This window comes from Triticum aestivum, chromosome 1A (genome assembly GCF_018294505.1).
Source record: "Triticum aestivum cultivar Chinese Spring chromosome 1A, IWGSC CS RefSeq v2.1, whole genome shotgun sequence".
NCBI classification, from domain to species: domain Eukaryota; kingdom Viridiplantae; phylum Streptophyta; class Magnoliopsida; order Poales; family Poaceae; genus Triticum; species Triticum aestivum.
Genome location: NC_057794.1, coordinates 310504915 through 310526236, shown reverse-complemented (window position 1 = coordinate 310526236; position 21322 = coordinate 310504915). Strand labels below are relative to the sequence as shown.

Sequence of the window (21322 nt, the reverse complement as noted above, 5' to 3'; positions counted from 1 at the left end):
GGTCACCGGCGGAATAGGCATCCCCCTTCTTTCGAAGAAGGTTGCATGCCAGTTTCCGGAGCCACATCAGTCTCCGGAATTGAGTCCGGCCGAGGGCCGAACTGAATATGGCCCTCCCCACCAGTCTCCATGGGGATTGTTTCCCCCTGGTGTCCATCGATGGGGGTTTCACCCTCTGGCGCCTCCTGAGCCTCTCCGCCACCTGGAACAGTCCTTCAGGACAGCACCTCCGCATTGTCCTTGCCCTTGGGGGAGTGAGCGGCCTGCGGTGAATCACTGGCCATCGCCTTTGAGTCTAGTGAACCTCGTGATGAGCATCGCTGGGAGCTGTCATGAGCTGGACTGTAATAGCATAACTAATTATATCAATACAACAAAGAGGAAAGACTTGGTTTATGGGCGGATATGAGTTTTAGCACTTACGATGCGGCCCGAGGATTAGTGCGGGGGTGTCTCTCCGGACTGCTATCCACGTCCCATGCGGAGTTATCCGCAAGGGAGCTCTTCCCTTTCTTGGACGTCTCCGCCTCCAGATTTGTGGAAGCCACCCTCTTCTTCCTCCCCTCATCAAGGGGAGGGTTGTTCTCCTCCTCCTCCTCATCATCGTCATCTTCGGCGGCGGAGGAGCGGGTCCTGTCTTCGGACGTCACATCCGAAGCGCCCTTGCTGCGGGGTCCACTCTGGACCCCCTTGGCCTTCCCTGTGGCCTTCTTCGCCAGCGCCTTATAGGGCGCCGGCACCAGCATCTTTGCTAAACGCGGGATGACCGGTTCTTCAGGCAGCGGAGCCGAACATTAGATCCGCTTCGCCTTCTCCATCCACTCCTGAAGAAGCCATGATAATAAAAGCTTAGATATCATCCTTAAAACAAGCAAGTAAAGGATGTAGTAAAGATTTACCTTGTCGGCGGAGCGATTAACGTTGTACCCGTGGTCCGAGGTTGTGGCCGGCGGTGTCTCGTTGCCCTTGAAGAGCAACTTCCAGGCATGGGGGCTCCGGAGTTGAATTCGGCAACCGTGGCCTAGGTGGCATCGCGGGGTTCTATAATGTAGAACCATTGTTTCTGCCATTCCTTGACAGACTCCACGAAAGTGCCTTTTAGCTAGGAGACGTTGGCCAGCTTGCTCACCATGCCGCCTCCGCACTCCGCGTGCTGGCCATCCACCACCTTCGGCTTCACATTGAAGATTTTGAGCCACAACCCGAAGTGGGGATGGATGCGAAGGAAAGCTTCACACACGATGATGAACGCCGAGATATTGAGAAAGGAGTTCAGGGATAGGTCATGGAAGTCTATCCCGTAGTAGAACATCAGCCCGCGGACGAAGGGGTGGAGTGGAAACCCTAACCCGCAGAGGAAATGAGGGATGAATACTACCGTCTCGTTGGGCTTCGGCGTGGGAACGATTTGTCCCTGGGCTAGAAGGCGGTGGGCGATTCCCTTCGCCAGATACCCGGTCGCCCGAAGCTCGGCGACGTCCTCCTCCTTGACAGAGGAGGCCATCCAATTGCCTTGACCTCCGGAATCAGACATGGTTGGGTGCTTGCTTGAGTGGGAAACATATGAGAACTTGGGCACTGGAGCTCAAGAGTGGAAGGGCAGAGGAAGAGAGAAGGCGTGGGTGAAGAAAAGGGATTCTTATCTCCGTAGAAAGGTAGTGAATATTGAATGCCTCCCCACTCGCCTTGAAATTCACCTACTCCCAAGGGTTGTATAAACGGCACGGTTGGGTTACCCACGCCCGTATTGATGAGGATCCCGCAATAAGCGGACATGATCTCTGCTTTGACAAGACGTGCCAATGGAAATCGCATCTCGAAACATAGGATGGCAGACAAAATGGTTCGATATAGTGACTGGGCAGACGTGATGTCATGTTGTAAAAAAGTTGTCACCAGATGGGACTCGTGGAATATTATATTCTCTCTACGGTTGTGTGTGGTGTTGTGTTATAGGTCCGGACATGTTCAAATACGTCCGAAGACTATTTTGGAGTTCGGAAGGAGGAACCCGCCTTGCAATGCCGAAGACAGGCCTACGCGCCGGATACCTTGTCATTGAAGCCAGGTTCAGGGGCTAGTCAGGGAGTCCTGGACTAAGGGGTCCTCAGGCGTCCGGCCTGTTAGCCATGGGCCGGACTGATGGGCTGTGAAGATACGAAGACCGAAGACTGCACCCGTGTCCGGATAGGACTCTCCTTGGCGTGGAAGGCAAGCTTGGCGACGGAATATGTAGATTCCTTTCTTTGTAACCGACCTTGTGTAACCCTAGATCCTCCTGGTGTCTATATAAACCGGAGGACTTAGTCCGGAGGAGATACATTATCATAACCATATAAGCTAGGCCTCTAGGGTTTAGCCATTATGACCTCGTGGTAGATCAACTCTTGTAATACTCATATTCATCAAGATCAATCAAGCAGGACGTAGGGCATTACCTCCATAGAGAGGGCCCGAACCTGGCTAAAACATTGTGTCCCCTGTCTCTTGTTACCATCGACCTTAGACGCACAGTTTAGGACCCCCTACCCGAGATCCGCCGGTTTTGACAACGACACCAGGAGCGCCCCGACCGGGCCAACTGGCCATTTGGCCCAAGGCCAGCGCCCAGCGCCAGAAGACACTCCAGGCCGGTCGACCACCCCACACATGTCGTCGCTCGCTTCGAGCCGCCGCCACTGACTGGTAGGCCCCATTCCACCTCATCTCCCCAACCTCCCGCTTGCCCCCCTCGGATGAGCTCGGCGCCGCACTCCCGCAACCGCGCTCAGCTCCCTCGTGGATAAGGCCTATCCACAGCTCCCGTGCCCTCTCCCATCGCCTATAAAAGGCCCTGCACCCCCTCTTCCAACCTCGTTGTCCCGCTTCTTCCCACGCTGCTTCTAGCCACCACGCTGCTCGTTCGCATCTCGCCGGGGCATTTCATCGCTCGTAGACCACTCCGACCCTCGTTTTTCTGTAAATTTTCTTAGCTCGCCGAGGCACATCCGTTTGACACGATTTTTGCCCCTAGGTCCCGTCGAAGCCGCCACACCGTCGACGCCGGAGTCGCGGAGCACCGAGCCCCGTCGTCTTCGCCTCACCCCATCTCGATGCCGCCGACGAACGCCGACACCACCTTCGCGACACCCTCGACGCGCCGCACCTCCCCGTCCTCTTCCCCGTCGACGAGGACCACCGCAGCCGCCGCCCCCTCCGTTACTAACGTCGCGCCGCTGTCTTCATCGTCGTCGGCCACCACCACCACCCGCTGTAAGCCAGTGGCCCACTCCCACCCGTTAGATCGATCACCAACGGCCTAGATTAGATAAGGTTAGTTGTTTTTTTTGGTTGAACGGGTACGCGGTTAACCGCGGGTTTTTATTCTAAAAACCGATCGGTTTTTGTTTAAGTTAGCCGCCGCCGTCATTTTGCTTAAAGTCCGAACGTCCCCTGTATAAGCTACGCAGCAAACACCTTTCGGCCAGTAGGAATCTGCCACGTGCCAGGGACCTGTTTGCGATAGTTTTTCTTCACTGTTTAGTCTCAATTATCACATATTAGTCCCTGTTCTTAGATTAGCCATAACGTTTAAACCGTAGATCCAAACTCGATGAAACCAGCGGCAAATTCTTTGTCATGTTTAGATCTATCCAGTGGTATCATTTTTGCAAACTTTTGTTAGATTCAAATTTGAATTTATTCAGATTCGAATTCAAACTTCAAATGGCCATATCTCCCAAACCGTAGCTCCGATTAAGTTGATTCTTTTTGCACTTTGTCACCATAGCCAAACCCTGTCACCTAGAACTTTGTCACAATAATTTTCACACACTAGAATCTGTCCATTAATATTTTTACTAGTATGCATAGTATGAACTATAGTTCACATCACTTTTTGAACCATAGGCCTATGTTGTTTTGCACTTAGAATATTTTTGTGATAGCTTAGTGTGTTGTATGTTCATTTGATTTTTTCGAGACTTCTTGCTTTGCATGTTCTTCTTGGTTCCCTGAAATGTTTGCTTATGTTTGTTTATCTTCTTTGCGATAGATTGCCCGGAGTGCGAAGTAGAGTATTATCAGTCTTTAGAATTCAACCGCAGTACCAAGGCAAGTTGCATCTTGATCATGTTTCATTACCTATGTTTTTATCATGCACTTAGTTCTTTGTGGTAGGACTGCATGGTAGGAATTGATGTCGTATGACTATGCTTTTCACCTAGTAGTTCATCGAGGTAGGTCTGAACCTTATAACATTGTCGCCATCATTTTACATTATGTTGCTTCGCTAAGTAGGCGAGGATTGGGGAGTGATCACTGTAAAGTACGAGTGACAATGTAGTAAATAGGACCTAAGATAATTAATGAATTACCTAGGTGGAAACTTGTTGGAATGGTGGTGAAGTACAGTGGGGCATGCATGAGAAATCCACGATGGTGCACTACTAGTGGTCCGTCCGCTCGGGCTCAAAGAGATCAATCGTATTCTCATGTCTAGAAGCTTACGTGTGCATCCACAAGCCAATATGGGCTCTGGCTTAGTTGAGTAGTTAGTGTGACCCCTTCCGGGATGGGCTAGCAGATGTAGAATGATGTAGGTGTACTGGCCTATCCGTGGGTTAAGGGGGAACATTTTCGAAAGACTATATCTTGATCTTCTGCTCACGGAGGTGGTCGAGTCTTGTGGGGAAAAGTGCACAACCTCTGTAGAGTGTCAACCTAATCAATTAGTCGTGTCCCCGGTTACAGACATCTTGAGCATGTAGTAGTGGAAATGCTAGGATATCTCCTCACCTTTAATTAATCAGCTGGGTTTTAAATGAAACTTGGGAACGGATGGAGTTGGGTTTGCCAACTCATCCTATGCAAATGTTGAAGGAAATATGCCCTAGAGGCAATAATAAAGTTATTATTTATTTCCTTATATCATGATAAATGTTTATTATTCATGCTAGAATTGTATTAACCGGAAACATAATACATGTGTGAATACATAGACAAACAGAGTGTCACTAGTATGCCTCTACTTGACTAGCTCGTTAATCAAAGATGGTTATGTTTTCTAACCATGGACAAAGAGTTGTTATTTGATTAACGGGATCACATCATTAGGTGAATGATCTGATTGACATGATCCATTCCATTAGCTTAGCACCCGATCGTTTAGTATGTTGCTATTGCTTTCTTCATGACTTATACATGTTCCTATGACTATGAGATTATGCAACTCCCGTTTACCGAAGGAACACTTTGTGTGCTACCAAACGTCACAACGTAACTGGGTGATTATAAAGGAGCTCTACAGGTGTCTCCAAAGGTACATGTTGGGTTGGCGTATTTCGAGATTAGGATTTGTCACTCCGATTGTCGGAGAGGTATCTCTGGGCCCTCTCGGTAATGCACATCACATAAGCCTTGCAAGCATTGCAACTAATGAGTTAGTTGTGAGAGGATGTATTACAGAAAGAGTAAAGAGACTTGCCGGTAACGAGATTGAACTAGGTATTGAGATTCCAACGATCGAATCTCGGGCAAGTAACATACCGATGACAAAGGGAACAACGTATGTTGTTATGCGGTCTGACCGATAAAAGATCTTCGTAGAATATGTAGGAGCCAATATGAGCATCCAGGTTCCGCTATTGGTTATTGACCGGAGACATGTCTCGGTCATGTCTACATTGTTCTCGAACCCGTAGGGTCCGCACGCTTAAGGTTTCGATGACATTTATATTATGAGTTTATGCATTTTGATGTACCGAAGTTTGTTCGGAGTCCCAGATGTGATCACGGACCCGACGAGGAGTCTCGAAATGGTCGAGACATAAAGATTGATATATTGGAAGCCTATATTTGGATATCGGAAGTGTTCCGGGTGAAATCGGGATTTTACCGGAGTACCGGGAGGTTACTGGAACCCCCCGGGAGGTATATGGGCCTTAGTGGGCTTTAGTGGAAGAGAGGAGAGGTGGCCAGGGCTGGGCCGCGCGCCCCTCCCCCTAGTCCGAATAGGACAAGGAGAGGGGGCCGGCGCCCCCCTTCCTTCTCTCTCTCCTCTTTCCCCCCTCCCGAATCTTATTCCAACTAGGAAAGGGGGGAATCCTACTCCGAGAGGGAGTAGGACTCCTCCTGGCGCGCCCTCTCCTAGCCGGCCGCACCCCCCCCCCCCCTTGATCCTTTATATACGGGGGCAGGGGCACCCCATAGACACACAAGTTGATCCACGTGATCATATTCTTAGCCGTGTGCGGTGCCCCTTCCACCATAGTCCTCGATAATATTGTAGCGGTGCTTAGGCGAAGCCCTGCGACGGTAGTACATCAAGATCGTCACCACGCCATCGTGCTGACGGAACACTTCCCCGACACTTTGCTGGATCGGAGTCCGGGGATCGTCATCGAGCTGAACGTGTGCTAGAACTCGGAGGTGCCGTAATTTCGGTGCTTGATCGGTCAGGCCGTGAAGACGTACGACTACATCAACCATGTTGTGCTAACGCTTCCGTTGTCGATCTACAAGGGTACGTAGATCACACTCTCCCCTCTCGTTGCTATGCATCACCATGATCTTGCGTGTGCGTAGGAAAATTTTGAAATTACTACGTTACCCAACAATGGCATCCGAGCCTAGGTTTTATATGTTGATGTTATATGCACGAGTAGAACACAAGTGAGTTGTGGGCGATATAAGTCATACTGCTTACCAGCATGTCATACTTTGGTTCGGCGATATTGTTGGACGAAGCGGCCCGGACCGACATTACGCGTACGCTTACGCGAGACCGGTTCTCCCGACGTGCTTTGCACAAAGGTGGCTAGCGGGTGACAGCTTCTCCAACTTTAGTTGAACCAAGTGTGGCTACACCCGGTCCTTGCAAAGGTTAAAACAGCACCAACTTGACAAACTATTGTTGTGGTTTTGATGCGTAGGTAAGATTGGTTCTTGCTTAAGCCCGTAGCAGCCACGTAAAACATGCAACAACAAAGTAGAGGACGTCTAACTTGTTTTTGCAGGGCATGTTGTGATGTGATATGGTCAAAACATGATGCTAAATTTTATTGTATGAGATGATCATGTTTTGTAACCGAGTTATTGGCAACTGGCAGGAGCCATATGGTTGTCGCTTTATTGTATGCAATGCAATCGCGCTGTAATGCTTTACTTTATCACTAAGCGGTAGCGATAGTCATGGAAGCATAAGATTGGCGAGACGACAACGATGCTACGATGGAGATCAAGGTGTCGCGCCGGTGACAATGGTGATCACGACGGTGCTTCAAAGATGGAGATCACAAGCACAAGATGATGATGGCCATATCATATCACTTATATTGATTGCATGTGATGTTTATATTTTATGCATCTTATCTTGCTTTGATTGACGGTAGCATTATAAGATGATCTCTCACTAATTATCAAGAAGTGTTCTCCCTGAGTATGCACCGTTGTGAAAGTTCTTCGTGCTGAGACACCATGTGATGATCGGGTGTGATAGGCTCTACGTTCAAATACAACGGGTGCAAAACAGTTGCACACGCGGAATACTCAGGTTATACTTGACGAGCCAAGCATATACAGATATGGCCTCGGAACACGGAGACCGAAAGGTCGAGCATGAATCATATAGTAGATATGATCAACATAGTGATGTTCACCAATGAAACTACTCCATCTCACGTGATGATCGGACATGGTTTAGTTGATTTGGATCACGTAATCACTTAGAGGATTAGAGGGATGTCTATCTAAGTGGGAGTTCTTTAAGTAATATGATTAATTGAACCTAAATTTATCATGAACTTAGTACCTGATAGTATCTTGCTTATTTATGTTTGATTGTAGATAGATGGCCCGTGCTGTTGTTCCGTTGAATTTTAATGCGTTCCTTGAGAAAGCTAAGTTGAAAGATGATGGTAGCAATTACACGGACTGGGTCCGTAACTTGAGGATTATCCTCATTGCTGCATAGAAGAATTACGTCCTGGAAGCACCGCTGGGTGCCAGGCCTGCTGCTGGAGCAACACCAGATGTTATGAACGTCTGGCAGAGCAAAGCTGATGACTACTCGATAGTTCAGTGTGCCATGCTTTACGGCTTAGAATCGGGACTTCAACGACGTTTTAAACGTCATGGAGCATATGAGATGTTCCAGGAGTTGAAGTTAATATTTCAAGCAAATGCCCGGATTGAGAGATATGAAGTCTCCAATAAGTTCTATAGCTGCAAGATGGAGGAGAACAGTTCTGTCAGTGAGCATATACTCAAAATGTCTGGGTATAATAACCACTTGATTTAATTGGGAGTTAATCTTCCAGATGATTGCGTCATTGACAGAATTCTCCAATCACTACCACCAAGCTGCAAGAGCTTCGCGATGAACTATAATATGCAAGGGATGAATAAGACTATTCCCGAGCTCTTCGCAATGCTGAAAGCTGCGGAGGTAGAAACCAAGAAGGAGCATCAAGTGTTGATGGTCAACAAGACCACTAGTTTCAAGAAAAAGGGCAAAGGGAAGAAGAAGGGGAACTTCAAAAAGAACAACAAGCAAGTTGCTGCTCAAGATAAGAAACCCAAACCTGGACCTAAGCCTGAAACTGAGTGCTTCTACTGCAAGCAGACTGGTCACTGGAAGCGGAACTGCCTCAAGTATTTGGCGGATAAGAAGGATGGCAAGGTGAACAAAGGTATATGTGATATACATGTTATTGATGTGTACCTTACTAATGCTCGCAGTAGCACCTGGGTATTTGATACTGGTTCTGTTGCTAATATTTGCAACTCGAAACAGGGACTACGGATTAAGCAAAGATTGGCTAAGGACGAGGTGACGATGCACATGGGAAATGGTTCCAAAGTCGATGTGATCGCAGTCGGCACGCTACCTCTACATCTACCTTCGGGATTAATATTAGACCTAAATAATTGTTATTTGGTGCCAGCGTTAAGCATGAACATTATATCTGGATCTTGTTTGATGCGAGACGGTTATTCATTTAAATCAGAGAATAATGGTTGTTCTATTTACATGAGTGATATCTTTTATGGTCATGCACCCTTAAAGATGGTCTATTCTTATTAAATCTCGATAGTAGTGACACACATATTCATAGTGTTGAAACCAAAAGATGCAGAGTTGATAATGATAGTGCAACTTATTTGTGGCACTGCCGTTTAGGTCATATCGGTATAAAGCGCATGAAGAAACTCCATACTAATGGGCTTTTGGAACCACTTGATTATGAATCACTTGGTACTTGCGAACCGTGCCTTATGGGTAAGATGACAAAAACACCGTTCTCCGGTACTATGGAGAGAGTAACAGATTTGTTGGAAATCATACACACAGATGTATGTGGTCCGATGAATGTTGAGGCTCGTGGCGGATATCGTTATTTTCTCACCTTCACAGATGACTTAAGCAGATATGGGTAGATCTACTTAATGAAACACAAGTCTGAGACGTTTGAAAAGTTCAAAGAATTTCAGAGTGAAGTTGAAAATCATCGTAATAAGAAAATAAAATTCCTACGATCTGATCGTGGAGGAGAATATTTGAGTTATGAGTTTGGTGTACATTTGAAACAATGTGGAATAGTTTCGCAACTCACGCCACCCGGAACACCACAGCGTAATGGTGTGTCCGAACGTCGTAATCGTACTTTACTAGATATGGTGCGATCTATGATGTCTCTTACTGATTTACCACTATCGTTTTGGGGATATGCTCTAGAGACGGCCGCATTCACATTAAATAGGGCACCATCAAAATCCGTTGAGATGACGCCTTATGAACTGTGGTTTGGCAAGAAACCAAAGTTGTCGTTTCTGAAAGTTTGGGGCTGCGATGCTTATGTGAAAAAGCTTCAACCTGATAAGCTCGAACCCAAATCGGAAAAATGTATCTTCATAGGATATCCAAAGGAAACTATTGGATACACCTTCTATCACAGATCCGAAGGCAAGACTTTTGTTGCTAAATTCTGAAACTTTCTGGAGAAGGAGTTTCTCTCGAAAGAAGTGAGTGGGAGGAAAGTAGAACTTGACGAGGTAACTATACCTACTCCCTTATTGGAAAGTAATACATCACAGAAACCTGTTTCTGTGACACCTACACCAATTAGTGAGGAAGCTAATGATAATGATCATGAAACTTCAGAACAAGATACTACTAAACCTCGTAGATCAACCAGAATGAGATCCGCGCCAGAGTGGTACGGTAATCGTGTTCTAGAAGTCATGCTATTAGATCATGATGAACCTACGAACTATGAAGAAGCGATGGTGAGCCCAGATTCCGCAAAATGGCTTGAAGCCATGAAATCTGAGATGGGATCCATGTATGAGAACAAAGTATGGACTTTGGTTGACTTGCCCAATGATCGGCAATCAATTGAGAATAAATGGATCTTCAAGAAGAAGACTGACGCTGACGGTAATATAACTGTCTACAAAGCTCGACTTGTCGCAAAAGGTTTTCAGCAAGTTCAAGGGATTGACTATGATGAGACCTTCTCACCCGTAGCGATGCTTAAGTCTGTCCGAATCATGTTAGCAATTGCCGCATTTTATGATTATGAAATTTGGCAGATGGATGTCAAAACCGCATTCCTGAATGGATTTCTGGAAGAAGAGTTGTATATGATACAACCAGAAGGTTTTGTCGATCCAAAGGGAGCTAACAAAGTGTGCAAGCTCCAGCGATCCATTTATGGACTGGTGCAAGCCTCTCGGAGTTGGAATAAACGCTTTGATAGTGTGATCAAAGCATTTGGTTTTATATAGACTTTTGGAGAAGCCTGTATTTACAAGAAAGTGAGTGGGAGCTCTGTAGCATTTCTGATATTATATGTGGATGACATATTACTAATTGGAAATGATATAGAATTTCTGGATAGCATAAAGGGATACTTGAATAAGAGTTTTTCAATGAAAGACCTCGGTGAAGCTGCTTACATATTAGGCATTAAGATCTATAGAGATAGATCAAGACGCTTAATTGGACTTTCACAAAGCACATACCTTGACAAAGTTTTGAAGAAGTTCAAAATGGATCAAGCAAAGAAAGGGTTCTTGCCTGTGTTACAAGGTGTGAAGTTGAGTCAGACTCAATGCCCGACCACTGCAGAAGATGGAGAGAAAATGAAAGATGTTCCCTATGCTTCAGCGATAGGCTCTATCATGTATGCAATGCTGTGTACCAGACCTGATGTGTGCCTTGCTATAAGTCTAGCAGGGAGGTACCAAAGTAATCCAGGAGTGGATCACTGGACAGCGGTCAAGAACATCCTGAAATACCTGAAAAGGACTAAGGATATGTTTCTCGTTTATGGAGGTGACAAAGAGCTAATCGTAAATGGTTACGTTGATGCAAGCTTTGACACTGATCCGAACGATTCTAAATCGCAAACCGGATACGTGTTTACATTAAATGGTGGAGATGTCAGTTGGTGCAGTTCTAAACAAAGCGTCGTGGCAGGATCTACATGTGAAGCTGAATACATAGCTGCTTCGGAAGCAGCAAATGAAGGAGTCTGGATGAAGGAGTTCATATCCGATCTAGGTGTCATACCTAGTGCATCGGGTCCAATGAAAATCTTTTGTGACAATACTGGTGCAATTGCCTTGGCAAAGGAATCTAGATTTCACAAGAGAACCAAGCACATCAAGAGACGCTTCAATTCCATCCGGGATCTAGTCCAGGTGGGAGACATAGAGATTTGCAAGATACATACGGATCTGAATGTAGCAGACCCGTTGACTAAGCCTCTTCCACGAGCAAAACATGATCAGCACCAAAGCTCCATGGGTGTTAGAATCATTACAGTGTAATCTAAATTATTGACTCTAGTGCAAGTGGGAGACTGAAGGAAATATGCCCTAGAGGCAATAATAAAGTTATTATTTATTTCCTTATATCATGATAAATGTTTATTATTCATGCTAGAATTGTATTAACCGGAAACATAATACATGTGTGAATACATAGACAAACAGAGTGTCACTAGTATGCCTCTACTTGACTAGCTTGTTAATCAAAGATGGTTATGTTTCCTAACCATGGACAAAGAGTTGTTATTTGATTAACAGGGTCACATCATTAGGTGAATGATCTGATTGACATGACCCATTCCATTAGCTTAGCACCCGATCGTTTAGTATGTTGCTATTGCTTTCTTCATGACTTATACATGTTCCTATGACTATGAGATTATGCAACTCCCGTTTACCGGAGGAACACTTTGTGTGCTACCAAACGTCACAACGTAACTGGGTGATTATAAAGGAGCTCTACAGGTGTCTCCAAAGGTACATGTTGGGTTGGCGTATTTCGAGATTAGGATTTGTCACTCCGATTGTCGGAGAGGTATCTCTGGGCCCTCTCGGTAATGCACATCACATAAGCATTGCAAGCATTGCAACTAATGAGTTAGTTGTGAGATGATGTATTACGGAACGAGTAAAGAGACTTGCCCGTAACGAGATTGAACTAGGTATTGAGATACCGACGATCGAATCTCGGGTAAGTAACATACCGATGACAAAGGGAACAACGTATGTTGTTATGCGGTCTGACCGATAAAAGATCTTCGTAGAATATGTAGGAGCCAATATGAGCATCCAGGTTCCGCTATTGGTTATTGACCGGAGACATGTCTCGGTCATGTCTACATTGTTCTCGAACCCGTAGGGTCCGCACGCTTAAGGTTTCGATGACAGTTATATTATGAGTTTATGCAGTTTGATGTACCGAAGTTTGTTCAGAGTCCCGGATGTGATCACGGACCCGACGAGGAGTCTCGAAATGGTCGAGACATAAAGATTGATATATTGGAAGCCTATATTTGGATATCGGAAGTGTTCCGGGTGAAATCGGGATTTTACCGGAGTACCGGGAGGTTACCGGAACCCCCCGGGAGGTATATGGGCCTTAGTGGGCTTTAGTGGAAGAGAGGAGAGGTGGCCAAGGCTGGGCCGCGCGCCCCTCCCCCCCCATAGTCCGAATAGGACAAGGAGAGGGGGCCGGCGCCCCCCTTCCTTCTCTCTCTCCTCTTCCCCCCTCCCGAATCCTATTCTCCTCCTGGCGCGCCCTCTCCTGGCCGGCCGCACCCCCCCTTGATCCTTTATATACGGGGGCAGGGGCACCCCATAGACACACAAGTTGATCCACGTGATCATATTCTTAGCCGTGTGCGGTGCCCCCTTCCACCATAGTCCTCGATAATATTGTAGCGGTGCTTAGGCGAAGCCCTGCGACGGTAGTATATCAAGATCGTCACCACGCCATCATGCTGACGAAACTCTTCCCCGACACTTTGCTGGATCGGAGGCCGGGGATCGTCATCGAGCTGAACGTGTGCTAGAACTCGTAGGTGCCGTAATTTCGGTGCTTGATCGGTCGGGCCGTGAAGACGTACGACTACATCAACCACGTTGTGCTAACGCTTCCGTTGTCGATCTACAAGGGTACGTAGATCACACTTTCCCCTCTCATTGCTATGCATCACCATAATCTTGCGTGTGCGTAGGAAAATTTTGAAATTACTACGTTACCCAACAAATGTGTAGTAGTAGAATAACATCTTTTTTAATAGGGAAAAACTAGTTTTATGCAAAAACTAAACTTAGAGCTATCCATCAGCCAAATTGCATGTACAAATAGGTTCATTACACTTATGATGTGAACTGCCAGTACATTCAATGTACTGACCTATATGGATGCAACTTATCACGTTGCAGATATATCCGACGAGGATTAAGGCGCGATAGGTCGATGTTTTACACTCAACCTTGCTCGTTGAGTTGGACTCATTTACTACTTCGCCTCCGCAGTATTTGCTTATTGGCTATATGCCCTATTTTGTAATAAATGTATTACTCCTGGACTATCGATGTCATAAAGAGATGTGTGTTATTTCTGTTATTTCATCGAGTACTGTGTGTGCTAGCAAGTCGATCTAGGTCTAGCACGGTAAGCACAGAGACTTCGACTCTTACCGAGTCGGGTCACTATAGTACCGCCCTTGCCCAAGCTGTTCATCAAAAGGATCGCCGGCCATCGGCTAAGGCGATCGACAACACAACGACGACGACAATGAGGATAAAGAAGACTGCAGCCACCCGGGCGCTTCCCCCTCGACATATTGCAGTGTTGGGGAGTACTACGCGGTCTCCTGTAGCCGCACCGCCACCCTTTCACCTCCGGCGCCCCCCCTCGACATATTGCAGTGTTGGGGAGTACTACACGGTCTCCTGTAGCCGCACCGCCATCCTTTCACCTCCGGCGGTCGAAGACGAGGTGGATTCGGCTGACACCACGAGCACACACTTGGGCTTGATGACATTGCGATGCCAATGCCATATACTCAAACGAGAGAACCCGAGGTGGTGAACTAAGGTCGACGAGGTTGAGGAGAGTCAAGTAATCAAGAAGAAGAGTGGGATGGAGAACCACAAGACCGAGGAGGACAAAGCTTCGTGTGGAGCTTGGGTCAACGTCTTTCTTGATGTTACACATTTAAATTGTGTATGTCTGTATTGAAATGTGATCAACTCGTTACGATTGTGCAAGCAATCGTTTTTAAAGATTGGCAAAATAAAGCCTTTAGGTGAGGGGATCTGCTAGACAAGCATCAATGATTTTCTTTTAAAAGAAACGGAATAATAAGAGGATTATTTAAGACTTTTAGGATAGAGGATCTGCCAGAGACGCTTTGATGGGCTCCCATTGGCTGCAATTGATGTCGTGACAACAGCATGATCAGTTTCGGTCACCGGGAGCTCTCAATTCACACACCACAAAACGAGCAGGGGTAGACGACACAGCCGCATGCACGTCCATACGGAGGGACCCGACGAGGCGAGGCGCCGAATATGCCGCATGGGATCGTGACCGCCGGGGCTGCGGACGATGGACGGAGTGTGGCCAGCACGTCGACACGCTCGGCCATCACCCCGCAGGTGCGGGCGTGAGGCGGCCATGCGAACCCGTGTGTGTGCCCACCACGACCACCACCCCGTCAGGAATCCGCCGTGTCCCCACTGATGAGAGAACGGAGCCCTCCATCGCCAGCAATCCGCTGGGGCGTCAAAGGATGCGGGCAGCGATAAGGGGAGCGGATAGTGCCGCAGCCAATCAGCGGGCGGAGGCCAGCACACATCCCCTCCCGGATTCCCGTCCACGACGCATGTGGCTTACGGCTTAACCCAACCCAACCTCCACCCACACCGAACCCAAACCCAACACGCGCGCGCATTAGAAAATTCGCCCCGACCCCGAGGCCTCGCCCGGCCCGCTCCGACTGCTCGCGGGCCCCGCACGCCACCTCCCTCCTTAACCTCCGGTGCGGCAGCTGCCAGACCCCTTCTTCCTCGCAGACCCGGCGGCTCATCCTCCCTCGGAGAAGGCGCGCACCGGCCGGTGGTGGAGAGAGGGGGAGGGTGGGAGAAGCGGCCGTATAAGGATCTCTCCGCGCTCTCTCGTCTCTCTCTCTCCGGTTTTACCTATCTGTATATCTTTTTTTTTTGAGGGAAACCTATCTGTATATCTATTTATTTACGTACGTACGGTTCGTGGGCCGGGCTGAGGAGGGGGAAAGCCCGCTGCTGCTCTTGTTGTTGGTCTGCTCGATGATGGCGGGAGCGACGTCAGCCACGGCCGCCGCGGGCGCATTCGCCGCCGCCGCTGCCGGCGCCAAGGCGCGGGGGACCGCCACCGCGTGCCCCTGGGTCGTTGCCGCCGGCGGCCGGAGGCGGTCCGGCGTCGTGCGCTGCGACGCCGGCGGGGATGCCCAGGCGGCGTCCAAGTTGGCCAGCATCACCGCGCTCGAGCAGTTCAAGATCTCCGCCGACCGTGAGTCCCTTCCTCCTCCTCCAATTTTGCCGCCCTTAATGCGCAGTTTTGTTTTGTTGGTGGTGCGCGAATTAGGGGATCTCTGTGTGGTTTTAGCGGAAGTTGGCGCAAGTTTTGGTGCATATGTGCCGATTTGTGGGCAGTACTTGGAGAGTTGGACAAGTGAAAAAGAGAAACGTAGGGGAACTTGCATTGTTCTCCCCCAGTTTTGCTTTGATTGTTGTGAGCACATGCAGTATTTTGGCAGGTTATTGGTCTATCATTACTAATTCATTGTGTTCACAGCCTATCTGTTCAGGATTACATAGTAAGAGTTCCCGCAAAAAAAAAAGGTTAACATAGTAAGAGACAATTGGACTTAGAGACTGTGTGATATCTTGAGGAAAACCTCGATTAGTTTTCTTTTTCTGCACCGAGTGCCGAAAGGCTCGCAAGTTGTAGAGGTAACTGATCTTGGAGACACGCGTTTCACAGATTAGCAGACCATTAGCACTACGGTATGGTATAGGAGCTTAACTAAATGTGTTAATTAGTGTTGCAGCCTAAATAAAGGAGCCAATCCGGCTAAAATTAAGCACTACGTATGTTCGTCGGTGATGAATAAACCGTTATATTTCTTAGCAGGGCTCGACATGTACAGGTGCTTAACAAAATGTGTTAAGTAGTGCTGCAGCCTAAATAAAGGAGCATACCTGAATAAAATTGCCAAGTACTAAGATCACACAAGATAAGAAGGTAAGAATGGACAGTAGTCGTTGCATGCTTGAGGTATCGGATATTGACCAATTACAGGAAAAAGTGGGTTCATGTTCTCTTTGTTGTTTTGTTCTGTAACCTGAGTTTCCTGCTGCTAAAACTTCAAGATTCGAAATATGTAATTCCTTGATTCAGAATATATATGTGTGACTCCACTAGTGTAAGCACGAAATATACCCCTTATAATTACAACATATCAAGAAACCTTTTATGTAGTGAAAGTAGCTGTGGAAGGAGCGGAACGGCACATCTTTAATCATGATCAGCTCCATCTAGTCGACGTGGCGACCCTCGCTCATGAGGACTTTGCCCTGTGTAGCTTGGCTTTGCTTGACAGTAGTCCGATAGCCTGTAGAAAGTTGCTTGTTTTTTTGGCTTAGGAGGGTGTTTAAGCGGTAGTTTATCCTACTCGAGTGATTTGATTTTTCTGCTTCTTTGTGCTTGCTGTGGCACAAACTTCTTTGTGGAGATTTGTGCCAACGAACTTCTTTTCCACATTTAACAAACTTCTTTCCTCTTTTCCTTCTCCGTGCTTGCTTGCTGTGGCAAGCTGTGTAACGAACTTCTTTTCCTCCTTTAATGAAGGCATCCTTGCTAAGAAAACGTTATGGTGATTTTGCCGTCAATTTTAGTATCGTTCTTTCATTTTTTTAAAGTATGTCTACTTGCAGTATTTGACAATGTTTTAATTTTCACTACCAGGGTACATGAAGGAAAAGAGTAGCATCGCTGTAATAGGCCTCAGTGTACACACAGCACCAGTGGACATGCGTGAAAAACTTGCTGTTGCAGAGGAACTATGGCCCCGTGCTATTTCAGAACTCACCAGCCTGAATCATATTGAAGAGGCTGCTGTTCTTAGTACCTGCAACAGAATGGAAATATATGTGGTGGCTTTATCGTGGAACCGTGGTATTAGAGAAGTAGTGGACTGGATGTCAAAGGTAAGAGTTTAAATGCTCGTTTGCCCTGTCCATACTCTTTTGCCCTGCTTATCCCTTTTTGGTTGCTCAAGTGTGCAGTATTATCAGTGAAGCTCTAACGCCCATGCTATTTTTTTGTGTGCAGAAAAGTGGAATCCCTGCTTCCGAGCTAAGGGAGCATCTCTTTATGTTGCGTGACAGTGATGCTACACGCCATCTGTTTGAGGTATCCGCTGGGCTAGACTCTTTGGTTCTTGGAGAAGGACAAATCCTTGCTCAAGTTAAACAAGTTGTCAGAAATGGGCAAAACAGCGGAGGCTTGGGAAAGAACATTGATAGGATGTTCAAGGATGCAATCACAGCTGGAAAGCGCGTCCGCTGTGAGACCAATATATCAGCTGGTGCTGTGTCTGTCAGTTCGGCTGCAGTTGAACTGGCCATGATGAAGCTTCCAAAGTCTGAATGCTTGTCAGCTAGGATGCTTTTGATTGGTGCTGGCAAAATGGGAAAATTAGTGGTCAAACATTTGATTGCCAAAGGATGCAAGAAGGTTGTTGTGGTGAACCGTTCTGTGGAAAGGGTGGATGCCATTCGCGAAGAGATGAAAGATATTGAGATTGTGTACAGGCCACTTACAGAGATGTATGAAGCAGCTGCTGAAGCTGATGTCGTGTTCACAAGCACCGCATCTGAATCCTTATTATTCACGAAGGAGCATGCAGAGGCGCTTCCTCCTATTTCTCTTGCTGTGGGTGGTGTTCGGCTTTTCGTCGACATATCTGTCCCGAGGAATGTCGGTGCCTGTGTATCTGAGGTGGAGCATGCACGGGTATACAATGTTGATGACTTGAAAGAGGTGGTGGAAGCCAATAAGGAAGACCGTGTCAGGAAAGCAATGGAGGCCCAAACAATCATTACCCAAGAACTGAAACGGTTCGAAGCATGGAGGGATTCGCTGGAGACGGTTCCGACTATCAAAAAGCTGAGGTCGTACGCCGACAGGATCAGGGCATCGGAGCTCGAGAAGTGCCTGCAGAAGATCGGGGAAGACAATCTCAACAAGAAGATGAGAAGGTCCATCGAGGAGCTGAGCACGGGCATAGTGAACAAGCTCCTTCACGGCCCACTGCAGCACCTGAGATGCGACGGCAGCGACAGCCGCACCCTGGACGAAACGCTTGAGAACATGCACGCCCTCAACAGAATGTTCAACCTCGACACGGAGAAGGCGGTCCTTGAGCAGAAGATCAAGGCCAAGGTAGAGAAGACCCAAAGCTGAGACCAGGAGATACTTGTCCGTCTGTATATCTACTTATACTGCTCCCAGAATGTCGCTACATTCCAATCCCAGTATTTTTTTTCTGATCCTCCACTTACTGCTGAGTTCTTCTTGCGCCGTGAATTAGCCATGGCAGCCTCCAAATGTGTTGTAGAGAGGAGCGGCGAAGCATGTTTGCTCCAAAACTGCCTGTGTACATTATTTACCGTGGCTGCTGTGGTTAGAGCCCAATTTTCAAGCTGTACTATAATACTCTATTGGATGAAATAAACAGGAATATATCAGTGTGTTAATCGATGCATTTGTTTTATTCTTGTGTAAGCTTGTGATGCATCTCTATATGTACATTGCATCAGTTCCTGCATTTGAAATGTTGAGCATTAATAAGATTTCCGAACTCTGAAGGTGCTCGGTCTGCTTATAGGGTTCAGTCGACTCCTTTCTTCAGTGTTGTCTGGAGCTTTCATCTGTTCTCTCCCTATGAGGCCAAAGTTGCTGGACACATCAATAACCAGTTCGCCGATTATCTTTCTGTTGGACCAACACATGGCCGCCTAACAATTTTGGCCGTTCTTGGAATTTGGCAAGGTTGTATGGTGGCGAGTTTGCATCTTAGGTCTTGTTCTCTGTGCGGCGACGAAGACATCTTGGTACCTTGTGATGATTGATGAGCGAGGTGCATCTCTTCCCTTGCACGATTGCTGCTGCCTGGTGCTAGCTTTACTAATGCTGATTGAGAGTCTGAGACGGAATCAAGAGTGCAGCGAAGCCAGTTCATCTCTCCTTTCTCCCCTGCGTCACCGTCTCCCTCTCCCTGTCCAGGGCGCAGGAGACGGGAACCGGGCGGCGGCCGAGGCTGCCGGCCACAGTGGTGTGGCGTCAAGTGTGAAGACTGAAGACTCTTAACCTGTCACACATCACGAGCGATTCAGGGAGGAAGATCGGGGTTCGGGTAGTCGGCCGGACTTTATACCGCTGCGGAGTTAGGTAGGGGCTGGGGTTAGAGATTTTCTTCTTCTTTGAAGCTTGTACTAGCATGTTTCATGCCACGGAATTTCCCCGTCCTCGTCATCCTTGTCACCACGATTCAAACTCTGAAGCCTAACCACGTGATCCTTTGACACGATCGATCAGTCGGAATGACATGCTAAACAGAGGCAATGCGTGTCACCTAGCTCAGTGTACACACCAGCTGGCTGCTCCAATATATAAGTACAATTAGATTAGGTCAATCCGTCACGCTACTGGCTGTTAATGACGAGTCCAAGTCGGTGCGCAGCTGGAGTCTCAAGAGTTCCTAGGCCGTAAGAAAGGTAGTTGGCCATCGGTGTCTCCCCGCTATAAAAAGTAGCAAAGCAGCGCATCTGTGTTCAAACCTCTTGAGGACGTCCCAGTCCTTCAACTCCCCTCCCCACCTTCTCCCTCCGCCTCGCCTTCTCTCGACGGTCGACGCTATAGCTTTTCCCAAAGTGCACGCGCCATGGCGAGATCACGAGACACCAGGCTCAGGCTCAGGCTCACGCTCCTCCTCGTCACCCTTCTTCTGCTAGTAGACATGGCAAGCGTCAGCCATGGCCGACGGACACCGGACGTGGATGCCATGGCCCTCGTCGGCGGCGGTCCACCACCGGCGAAGGCCTACTCCTCCGAGCAGTCGTCTTCGTCGACTTCAAGGGAGCATACGGCTCGTGTTTATCGGCGCATGCACAGGGTGTCCAAGAGGTTGGTGCCCCAGGGGCCGAACCCACTGCACAACTGAGACTTTCTTCTACCCTGCAAGAGGAAAACTAGATATGCAGTTTGTGCTTTCAGTCACCTTCATCGAGTGATGTGAATTATATATAGAACACCTAGGAGTATAGAAGTACCGTATGTAATATCTGGCACTTCAACATGTAAAATGGGGCACCCTGACTCTCCGGGTGTCCATGGTAAAAAATGCACTGAAATGTATGCAGATGTGTAATGTGTTTATTAGAGTGATGCATGGTGCTAGTCAAAGTCTTCAGCGTGTACAGCTGGGCTCTTGTCCATTTGCAGACTAGAATATGATCAGATTCGTGATGTGTATGATAAGAATAGTGCAATGATGATCGATGAGTTAGGCAGTACAATCCAAGCAGGTACATGGATGGACTTCAAAATTGTGGATCCCAAAGGCCACATGACAACAGCAAGCAGTTTAAATATCCCGTTCTTCATACATCGTCCAAATGCATATGATTGTTTATTCTGTTAGGTGGTAGCTGATGGATTAAAGAGACTAAACGAAAACAAAGATAATTTTTCAGCCCCTCCTAGTCAACCAGAGAGATCACAAGCATATTAAGGTGCCGTGATGCTGAGTGGGATAGCTCTATCAATTTCAGGACACAGAACTGATGGAAAGATTGCCATGTCATTCAAGTACATGATGTTGGATTGTGGATAATATTTCCAGCATATGACAATCGAATCAGAGAATCACCTGTGTGGTAGGACCTTCAGAATCACAAGCTCCATGAAAGTGTGAAGTGCAAATAACATTAC

The 21322-nt window shown here is 47.4% G+C and overlaps 2 protein-coding genes across 2 annotated transcripts; both read left to right on the top strand.

Annotated features, from left to right (window-relative positions):
• The first annotated feature begins 15220 nt into the window (after positions 1-15220).
• LOC123047740 (glutamyl-tRNA reductase 1, chloroplastic) lies at positions 15221-19086 on the top strand. The gene is made up of 3 exons (XM_044471242.1): positions 15221-15835; positions 17294-17535; positions 17660-19086. The coding sequence occupies exons 1-3, from the start codon at positions 15613-15615 to the stop codon at positions 18791-18793; spliced, it is 1599 nt and encodes a 532-aa protein (XP_044327177.1). The 5' UTR covers positions 15221-15612; the 3' UTR covers positions 18794-19086.
• A 1065-nt stretch (positions 19087-20151) lies between these two features.
• LOC123122320 (CLAVATA3/ESR (CLE)-related protein 14) lies at positions 20152-20897 on the top strand. The gene has a single exon (XM_044542535.1). It carries the CDS (start codon positions 20274-20276, stop codon positions 20550-20552), a length of 279 nt encoding a protein of 92 aa, XP_044398470.1. The 5' UTR covers positions 20152-20273; the 3' UTR covers positions 20553-20897.
• The last annotated feature ends 425 nt before the right edge of the window (positions 20898-21322 follow it).